Source organism: Salvia hispanica, chromosome 2 (genome assembly GCF_029641045.1).
Source record: "Salvia hispanica isolate PSC_SH4W2 chromosome 2, Shi_PSC_v1, whole genome shotgun sequence".
Taxonomy (NCBI): Eukaryota; Viridiplantae; Streptophyta; class Magnoliopsida; order Lamiales; family Lamiaceae; genus Salvia; species Salvia hispanica.
Window position 1 is genome coordinate 24,406,964 of NC_142693.1, and position 11,197 is coordinate 24,418,160.

General features: G+C 33.4%; 1 protein-coding gene and 1 pseudogene across 1 annotated transcript; both read right to left on the reverse strand.

The window, feature by feature from the left end:
- Positions 1 to 327: 327 nt before the first annotated feature.
- LOC148931887 (LRR receptor-like serine/threonine-protein kinase GSO2) lies at positions 328 to 1,228 on the reverse strand (annotated as a pseudogene).
- A 1,770-nt stretch (positions 1,229 to 2,998) lies between these two features.
- On the reverse strand, positions 2,999 to 4,537 carry LOC148931888 (receptor-like protein 54). The gene is made up of 2 exons (XM_089065770.1): positions 3,285 to 4,537; positions 2,999 to 3,092 (listed from the first exon to the last, which is right to left on the reverse strand). Exon 1 carries the CDS (start codon positions 4,527 to 4,529, stop codon positions 3,291 to 3,293), a length of 1,239 nt encoding a protein of 412 aa, XP_088921896.1. The 5' UTR covers positions 4,530 to 4,537; the 3' UTR covers positions 2,999 to 3,092; positions 3,285 to 3,290.
- Positions 4,538 to 11,197: the final 6,660 nt, after the last annotated feature.

Below are 11,197 nucleotides of genomic sequence, written 5' to 3' on the forward strand. Positions count from 1 at the left end.
GTTCTAGCTAGCATGTAGGGAATCACTATAACAAAATGCTCTAGAAATGACATACTAATATTTTAGGCATTTTGAGATTTATATATTGTCATTACATAGTACTACTATGACATCTTGTATGTGAGTAAATATTAAACTTAATTATTTTCCCAACAAGATTATGCAAGATATTCAAGTTGCAGATGGAGGAGGAGAGCTCACCATTTAATTTGTTGAAACGAAGAACCAAGTGCTTCAGATTTGATAGATTTCCAATGGTGGATGGTATTGGACCTTCAAACCATTTATTTGAAACATGAGAAGGATATATATCAAATTTCTTCAAATCTAAAATTGTGCATGCATATTATGTGCTGTGAACTTATATATTGTAGATAAAAGATTTAGTTTTGTGAAATAAAATATGCCACTTAAAGAATTATTCGATAGGATAAGTCAGTAAGGCTTGTCATGTTCCCAACTTCTTTTGGGATTACTCCGCTGAGTTCGTTAAATCCCAAACGCATCAACTCCAATTTATTCAGTCGACCAATCTCTTTCGGAATAGTACCTGTACAATTAATTTCAATAGGTAAGTGTAATGATCATAACATATAATGTGTACGTATTTGGGAAACGTATAATGTGTACATGAAGAAAACTTAGTCAAATTATTACTATAAATATAAGATCACACCTTTTAGATTGTTGTCATAAATGCATAATCTCTTAAGGCTTGTAATGTTCCCAATTTGTGCAGGCACATGACCCACATAGTTGTTGTATGACAAGGCAAGAATCTCAAGTTGTGGACGTTCACCAAACTCAGTGGTATCTATCCCTCCAAAGTATTATTGGATAGCTGAAGTTCTTTGAGTCCTGGAAGGTTATTGTAGCTGCAAACCTCCTTTGGCAGGTAACCATGAAGAGAGTTTCCACTTAAATTTAGAGAAACAAGAAAAGAAAGGTTTCCGATTTCTGGTGGGATCCTACCTCCGAGTTCCATATCCGAGAGATCCAAATGAGTCACCCTATTACGAGGTGAATCACAAGTAACTCCAAACCATGTACAAACATAGGTTCCGGCGGTCCAATTTTTTTACAATATATTGAAAGGATCTGAAGTGAAGAGGGATTTAAAACCAAGAAGTGGAAACTCATCACTATTGATTTGATTAGTAGTAGCAAGGCCAAGACAAGAAAACAATACAAGAAGAGAAAGTATGAAAAATGGGGAAACTCTCTCCATATTGTAGATGCAAGAGAGCTAAGTGTTGTGATGTTGGGAAAAAAGAAGCCTAGGAGATGCCCTTTTATTCAAAACTAAAATAATATTTTCAAAAGTCAAGCCCCACTAAAAATGAGTCAAGCTTTTCCATTCAATTTTGCTCTCTTCGTTCTCTATTAATATCTCATATTATCATTTTCAGATATCTATGATTAAATGTCTTTTACTAATTTTGGTTATAAGATCTTACATTTCATTAATTAATTTTACCCAAATTTTATCATAAAACTAACATACACACCATTCGATCCCCAGTATATGTCCCATATTTGATCGGTGCACATTTTAACAATATATTTGACTTTTTGAAAAAAGCGGTGAAAAAAAGTTAATTGAATGTGATCTTACTTTTATATATTAATTTAATAATAATTGTGAGTAGAAACCAATAGCAGAATATGGAATCCACTGACTTGGACTGTGATTGGGGCTAAGAGGAAAAATTGGCTACTTTAAATACATTCAAAGATAAAATTATTGTAGCATTTGAAGTATAATGATAAAATAGTTGTTGCATTTGAAAAAATATTGGCTACTTCCATGTCAAGTTAACTGCAAAACGAGTGAAGCTCATGTAATCAAGTCCCACTTTAAGTATAAAGTCGCAGTAGGTGTCTCATTATTTGAAATTAGGGAATCTTCTTTAATCAATTCAAACCAAACATTTTTTGACTTGACGATGCAATTCACTATTTTGGACTTGAAAGTAGAATTATTTTGGGCCAAATTGTCTAATAATCTTTTGGGCCTTTGTAAAGTTAGATAGATCATGGAAAAGAAAATGACCCCAAGTTTGTATTCTAATCACGAGGCCTTGAGAAATTATTTGGTAAACAAAATAAAATTTTATTTTGGGTCAAATTATATGCTAATCTTTTGGCTTCCAGTGATATTAGATTATTAGAGTTTACAATCTCTTTGGGTGTAGTACCTGAAAAGTCTCTCTGTCCACGCCTAACTGAAAAACAATCTCATGTACTCCCTCCATATTCAAAAAATAGATACATTTGAAACGACACGTATTTTAATACATAATTGATAAAGTAAGGGAGAAGAATTGGTAAAGTAAGAGAGAGAAAAAGAAAAAGTAGTGAAAGTAGAGTTATTGGATTATGGGTTCATGTCCTAAAATAGAAATATTCTAAAATTTCTATTTTTAAAGAACGACCCAAAATAGAAATAGTTGTTATTTTTAAAAACTGAGGGAGTATATGGTTTAGAAGAACTCCTCAACTTGATTTCTACCCTACATGATTTGTACAAAAGGTCTAAAAGAATTGTTCAGTTCTCTGCCTATATAAAACGGCTGAATTTTGTTCCATTTTTGAAATTGATAAAGTAGACAAGCAAGAGAAAAAGGCACACAATTCTCTTTCTTGCACTTCTGAAGTTAAAATTCAAATCCCAATTGTCATCACAAAACATCGCCAACTAAATATCAATCTATGAATTCATTCATCATCTCATTCTTCTTTTGCAGGCTGTGATGCAAATGCGTCACAAGAGTGACAGAAGCTGATGGAGAAAACACATAACCTAGCTTTAAATTCTAAAATTTATTAATAATATCTGAAACTGATTGAAAAACATGAAATCCATTATTTATAAGTGGTTTGAAACCCTACCTATTCAGAAGGAAGTAACAAATTTACAAATAAAAGGACAATTTTGTAACTTAAAAAGGATGTCCAATGGTCCATCGAGCATATTCATAGCACAACGATGACTTTTATTCCTCAACCTGTTCTGCTAGCATCACGTGAATTTGACGCCATAATTCAAATCATTCCAACACAATCATCGTTTGCGGCTTCCTTTGCTGGACCTGCATCAAAATGCATCAACCATATGTGCACAATTGATATTAAAGGGAGCAAAATGGTTTAAAATTTTCTTTTTAGTAAAAAAAATATTGGTTAAAAGTCATACTATTTCCATATAATTTACTGTTAATAACATTTAATGAAAACTCAAGTCAATATCAAAGAAGTTGAAGGGATGAAGTGATGATCAGTACCTTATTTTAGGTCCGTCTCCATTTAGATACAAGCACAAGACTCCTAACATAGAGCCAATCTCCAACAGCATCAAAGAAGTTGAAGAATGCAAATCTCCATGATTTCTTTAGTACGAAAGAACCAATAACTCCCCAGAAACCGAAAATAAAACCAAAGGCCATTGATATGCCAACTTCTTGCAAAAAAGATAGGTTGTTGCCTTTCTTACCTGCGGGGTTTACCGTTGGTCCATCATCCTCTTTGCATTTTCTTGTCAACGGAAGTCCACACAATCCCAAGTTTCCAATATATGAATCATTCTCAAATGTGGAGAACTGGTTAGATCGCGGTATTTGCCCTACAAGATTGTTCATTGAAAGGTTTAATTTCGCAAGAAATGTCAACCTAGTCAATTCACCTGAAATTTTTCCATCCAGTTTGTTTGTTGACAAATCCAGCGATTCGAGTTGGCTCATGTTTCCAAGAGATGAAGGTATATTTCCTGTGAGGCTATTGTGGGATAGGTTCAAATATTTGAGAATCTTAAGATTCCCTATGGAAGGTGGAATAGTCCCAAAGAAACTATTGGAGGATAAATCAATTGTTGTGAAGGTTTCCAGCAGTCTATTCAACAACTGATCCTGACCTTTCAAGGTGACTATCATCTCCATAAAACCTTGATACTGGTCATCTTCTTTTTTGTCGTAAGAACTCACTGTGCCATCTCTTTGCTTTTCCTCTATCATTGCTCTGAAATTCTTGAAATATCTCTCAGGGAGAGAGCCTACAAATGCATTATGAGATATATCTAGAACTTGTAACATAGGAAATGGAAGTTTCGTTGGCGAAGGAAGTGATAAGTTGCCATCAAACTTGTTAGACTTCAGCACTAGCACTTTAAGCTTGGGAAGGCGTTCCATCCAAAAGGGAAATTCTTCTTTTATTCTATTATTTCCAATGTCGAGACCCCTTAGACTTCGGCAATTGACTAAGGATTTAGGTAATCGTCCGTGGAATTTGTTATTACCCAAATTGATGGAAATAAGACTACAATTCTTAGAAAAGATAGATGGAATGAGGCCACTAAGATGATTCATGTTTAGGTGAAAGATGGTCAATGATTTGCTGAAGTTTCCAAAGCAATGTGATAGTCTTCCTTCCAAAGTATTATTCGAGAGAAGAAGAGACTGAATATGTAACAACTTGCAAAGTGAGGATGGGAGCTCACCATTTAATTTGTTGGAAGAGAGCCGTAAGAACTCCATATTTGAAAGATTTCCAATGATGGATGGTATTGGACCTTGAAACAATTTATTTGAAAAGTGAGCAAGTATATAATCAAATTTATTTTTATCGTAAAATACACATACATGACATTTTAGTCAATGTAACAGTATGGCGGTTATCCGCATTACATATAAACATTTCACAGCAGAGGGACCACATAAAATCAAAATGTAAGTTGTCAATATGACCAATCTTTCATGAAATAACTCCCACCATTGAGAATGTTTTAATAAAGTTAGAATTTTCAGATATAAAAGTGTTGGCGAAAATATCACTATTCATCCTAATGTATTAACTTTTCAATCTCCTTTTTCTAACCTATCTAGATTATTCATGTTAGAGTAAAAGGTCAATATCGGTCCTAAACATATGACCAAAATATTAATTTGGTCCAATACATTTACTTTTTGAAAACACAGGTCCATAACAATTGAAATCCTAGTCGAAGTGGTCCTTTTTTTTTATGGTCCTTTTTTTACTGGCAGCCTCAAACACCTCTTCAATAATCTCATCAATTTTTCAGAAGTATGAATGTCTGAAGCTTCTGCAGCAGGGACGGAGACAGCATTGGCCAAGCCACCGCTCGAGCGGGGGCTTGGCCGGTGCCGAACTCATTACCCAGCCATGACTACCCCCGTTCAGATGTCATGTCTGTTATATTGAGAAATTTAATATCCGTGTTGAGAAGAGAGAAGAAGAATGAGTAAATTGTATAGGCAAAGAAGAGAGAAGCAGAAAATAAATGGCAGATCGGAGCAGATTCATTTCGCAAGGAGGAAGAAGATGATATGGCGGCGGAGTAGATCAATTGGGCTTTTTTAATGGGTTTTGATTAATTTGGTCAAATAACCCATATTTGGTTAAAACCCATTACTATTTAAAAAGTTAATAAACAACAGTTTGGAAATTGAAATAGACTATAATTTATTTTATTTAAATAAATGTATCACGTAATTAAACGACTCCTTTACATTATTTCAGTATTAAATTTAATTGGATTCATCTAAATTATATGATATAGTACTTTAAACAAAAGAATATATATATATAGGTTTGTGTTAAAATGACACCTCCTCTTAAAATGACAACGTGACAACGCTTATACAGCAATATTATTAACGCTACACAGCAATATTCAATACGGTAGACAGATTGCTGTATAGTGTGTCGGATATTGCTGTTCAAGAAAAATTGCTGTTTAAAGAACAGCAGATTGCTGCCCGTCTTTTTCCAGAATTTTTTTTTTTTTGCCACGTATATATATAGGGGCATGTTAGGGTGCCACCACCCCTTAAAATAACACCATACCACAATTTCTAGCCAATCATTTGTACACGTGGACGAATAATAAGCTGCCACGTGGCAAAAAAAAAAAAAAAAAAACCAAAAAAGACGGGCAACAATTTTGTGGTCTTTAAACAACAATTTTTCTTGAACAGCAATATCCAACACGTTAGACAGCAATCTATAGATTGCTGTCTAACGTGTTGGATATTGCTGTGTAGCGTTTATAATATTGCTGTATAAGCGTTGTCACGTTGTCATTTTAAGGGTGGTTGTCATTTTAACACAAACCTATATATATATATATATATATATATATATATATATATATATATAGGGTAGCATTAAACTCCTTTTACCCCTTTAGATACTATTTCCTTCTTAATCACATCCATTAGATTAGTATGATGGATGGACTAGATGAAGCCCCACAAAATCATCCCGTGTTGCATTATTAGGTTCATTCTGTGCATTATATGGGTAAAATTGTAAAACAGCCATGAATTAAAACGGCAGGAGCGAGATTTAAGCAATCCTTCTATATGCTCACTCTCTCTCTCACTCCAAACGTCTCTTCCCATCAGCCCACGATTCTCAAATCGTCTCCCCCATTTCAAACTAGGAAAAACCCTAGCCGCTACTCAAATTGAAGAGACACCACCACTCCCGCCGATTTTTCACCGTGAAAGCACCGCCGGTCGACGATTCATAGTTCTAATGTGATTCCTTCGCCGTGCGATGATAGATTTACAGTCGACAACAAGGCGGGTTTCAAAAGTTTCGATTTTTGGTAAGAGACACTTCTAATCGTCAATTTTCGTCATTAAAACAGTGACGATTTTTTCACACATTTGGTCGACACATTTAATGATTCAATTTTTCGTAATACCCACTGTGAATCGCCTATTTTCACCACCGACACACAACCTAATCGTCGATTATTGATAGGGTTCATTTTTTCGTAATACCCACTGTTAATCGCCTATTTTTTCGTAATACCCACTGTAAATCGTAAAATCGTGTTCATTTTTTATAGGGTTCTGTCCATTATTGAAGTTTGTAGTGAATGACTAGTTTCCAATTGTGTATTGGGTGATTTGGTAGATGAAATCGTATCTGGGTTGATTTTTGGTTTGTCTTGCATTTGCCTTTATATTCATTCGTGCATTATTCGATGCAATGTGTACATTATTGTAGGTAGTGGTGTGCATTACTTTTTTGTTTGAATCTACATCAGTCGGTTTGATAAAATGCCTTAAAATTGAGTGAAATTTGTATTCATATTTGCATTATTTGTTGCCATTTGTACATTATTGTAGGGAGTGGTGTAAATTATTGTATGGAGTGGTGTACATTATGTTTTTTGTTTTACTTTAAATGCTTCGGTTTTATAAAAGGTCAATGGTTGATAGAATGTAATATTCATTGGTGCATTATTTGCTTACTTTTGTACATTATACAGTTAGTATTGTGCATTAATGCGATATATTATTGATTTTCGGGCAGCGGCGAAGCAGCCTTGGTTAGATATTGACGAAGCGGTGGATGATGTTCTTCCACTTGCGATTGCGCAAAAGTTCAGGGAGAGGTTGGTTGAGCAGCAAAGGTCCTATTGCCTCCCGTCTGATTTCCAAGAGGGAAAAGGCTATAAAGGAGACTACTAGGCCTCTTAGACGGTGCAAGGCTTGCGATGAGATGAGACATCACGACTCTAGAAACTGTTCAATGTTTAAAGAGATGGCGGAGGAGAAAGAGCTTCATAAGGGCAAGAGGAAATATTGATGTATCTTGTACCTAAAAACATTATTAGTTCTAGTTTTCGGTTTAGTCTTAGTTATCATTTCGTTTCGAATGTGTTATTAATCCTACCACTGTCAACAATTTATGCATAATAATTATACATTATTAGTCTGTTAATGTACATTATTAGTAACGAAGTTGTACATTATTGTCTACAAGCACTTAACTTTCTGTACTTAAATAAAGGGAGTAATGCACATAAAATCATTATTAATGCAAGACTATTGTTCGATAATGCACGTTAACAAAGTAATGGAATAATGGTATAAATAAAGGGAGTAATGCACAGAAAATCATTATTAATGCAAGGCTATTGTTCGATAATGCACATTAACTCCCGAAAAATGCAAATTTATTATGCATAAAATGTTCACAGCGCTAGAAATAATAAAACTAAGACAACGAAACAAATAATAAAACTGAATACAAAGACGAAAACTAATTTTTTAGGTACAAAACACATCAAGCTTTCCTCTTGCCTTTACTAAACTCTTTCTCCTTCGCCATCTCTTTAAGCATTGGACAGTTTCTAGAGTCGTGATGTCCCAACTCATCGCACGCCTTACAACGTCTAAGAGGCCTACTAGCCTCCTTTACAGCCTTTTCTCTCTTTGAAATCAGTTGGCTCGCGGAGCTGCTAGCATGACCCTTGGTCTTTACAACATCCGGAGGATGGACCTCTTGCTACCCTCCCTGTTGCATACGACAGAATACCTAGTAGTTACACCGTCCGCCGTCTTCCTCATTCCTTGTTTTCGCGTATCAAAACCGACGGTGCGGGCGTACGCATCATAAAACGCATAAGCAAAATCAAGGGATTGGAACTTCTGACCAACCACAGGCTTCAATTGTGGAGAACATTCAAGTATAACAAACACTATACATAAAATCAAGACAACAAGCATATTAGAATTTAGTTTCATTATATGATATGAACCATACATTAAATATAAGAAAGAATACATTACACAGTACTATTCGTACATTATATAAATCCAGAATTACAACACAGCAGCACATAAAACAAAATAAACAACAAACCCTAGAAGAACACGAAAACAATAATATGGCGTGATACGGGGCTGCTCCAATATGGCGACGACGAGAAGAAGTCGAAACTAATGCTTAAACCTTGCGAAAAAAAATAAACACTCAACCCTAGAAGAACTCGAAACTAATGCTGAAACCATGCGAAAACCTTATTGCTTATTGATTTAACAAAAAAACCAAACAAAGGGTTTCTAGTCACGCTGAATCAGTTTAATCACAAAATAAATTCGTCTAAAATTACCTTCTTCCATTGTTCAAGAACACGAAAATGATAATATAGCGAGCACGATACGGGGCTGCTCGAATATGGCGACCACGAGAAATAAAACCGCTGCAATCTGTATAATTTTCTGCAATGGAGAAAGATTGAAGAATACCGGAAGAAGAGAAAAAATATTTTGTAGAATCTTTGGATTGAGATAATCAAGCACTTACCATAACCGTCTGTATTGTGATTACCCTAAAAGCCCTTATCAGTTTTTTTAATTAATTAAAAAGTATAAATCAGCATCTAATTTCGTCCATTAGATTTAGAAAATAGATGGCCAAGATTAAAAAGGAGAATAGAACATTATATGGAAGAAGGATATGAATACATCCCTATATATATATATATATATATATATATATATAGGGATGAGATTTTAAATAGTAGACATTAAAGCTCACAAATGAGATTTATATATATATATAGGGATGGCCAAGATTCACCCTTGGATTTTAAAATGAGTGGATGAGATTAAAGCTCACAAATCTCAATAAATAGTAGACAAAATATCAACAAAAGGGTAATATCGTCATTATGTTATCATATGATAATTTTCGTGGGTGTTTTTTTATATCAACATTGTGTATTACAAATATCAAGAATATGACATTAGAATATCAATACAAGAACAAGAAAATATCAACACATTTTTATTGAGATTGGACATGCATAATATTGAGATTTTGCCTACAATATATTGAGATTTTTTGTTGCATTTGTTGATAAAAGCTGCTTATCAACATGTACGAAAATTGAAATATAATTTATCAAATTTCATCACCCGAACATCGTCGGAACATATGCAATTGAGATCTCGTTGGAATCCTTATTAAATTATCTTTAATTTGATATATTTTTTGCGAAAAAATAATTTAAATTGAGAGAGTTACGTAAATTTAAAGATTTGAGATGATTTTGAGGAGAGAGAAAGTAGTTAGTTATAATTACTACATATAGGATTTGACATTAATACCCTTTTAATTTAATTAATAATTATTTAAATTTGAAATATATTACACTTGGCATTATATTAACCACAAGATCTTTTAATCTAATGGTTGAAAATTGGTCTCAATTTGGGATTGGTAATTAGTTAGCAATTGATTACATCCCTATATATATATATTGAGGATTGTTATATTGCTAACTCAATCCTTAATTGCTAACTACAACTCAATAATAGCCATTAGATATTTAAATTAAAGGCCTAGATCATTAACCACAAAATGTCAATACGATCAACAAAAACGTCAATAAGGCTATAGGATTAATTCCAATAAAAATCAATAGGGGTATTAATCTCAAGTTAGTTATAACTAACTTTTAAAAGAAATCCCAAAACTTTAAATTCATATAACATATATTAAATTAAAGATAATTTTATAAGGATTCCAACGATATACTACATGTATATGTTCCGACGTCAAAATTTGAAAAAAAAATCTAGAATTTTCGTATTTTTCTTACACAGGTTAATGTCAATGCAGCTAAGATAATATGTCAATATAAAGCATATACAATGTCAATCCTAAATTTGTGTTGACATTCTCAAAGCATTGGGTTGATATTTTTGAAACCCTATATTGACATTTTCATCCAAAATCCTAATTTGGCATTTTTTTTTATCTTTTTCGATTTAATTAATAAAAATGAAAATTACACATGGCAAATTGTAGACCACACGTTTTTTTAAATTATGTGGCCTTAAATTAGTTGTAATTAGCAATTAAATGATGAGTTAGCAATTGATCACTCCCCTATATATATTATATGTATATAGGGGAGTGTTAGGGTGCCACCACCTCTTAAAATAACACCATACCACCATTCCTAGCCAATCATTTGTACACGTGGACGAATAATAAGCTGCCACGTGGCAAAAAAAAAAAAAAAAAATCTGAAAAAGACGGCCAGCAATATGGTGTAAACTATACAGCAATTTTTCTTGGCCATCAATATCCGACACGCTATACAACAATCTATAGATTAGATTGCTGTGTAACGTTGTAACGTTTATAATATTGCTGTATAAGTGGTGTCACGGTGTCACTTTAAGAGGAATTGTCATTTTAAATGAGAAAATAACAAAATTACAACAATTTAGATTAGTTTTGATTCTTATACCTCTTTTCATAAACGTATTTTGATCTAATACCTCATTTAACTTAATATTTTATTTCCCTACATCATGCTTGTTTTCAGATTTCAAACAATATTAATTTTTAAATTTGATATCACATTTTT

Bases quoted from the DNA above. Each gene is read 5' to 3' on its own strand.
- LOC148931888 (XM_089065770.1), bottom strand. From the start codon at position 4,529: ATGGAGTTCTTACGGCTCTCTTCCAACAAATTAAATGGTGAGCTCCCA.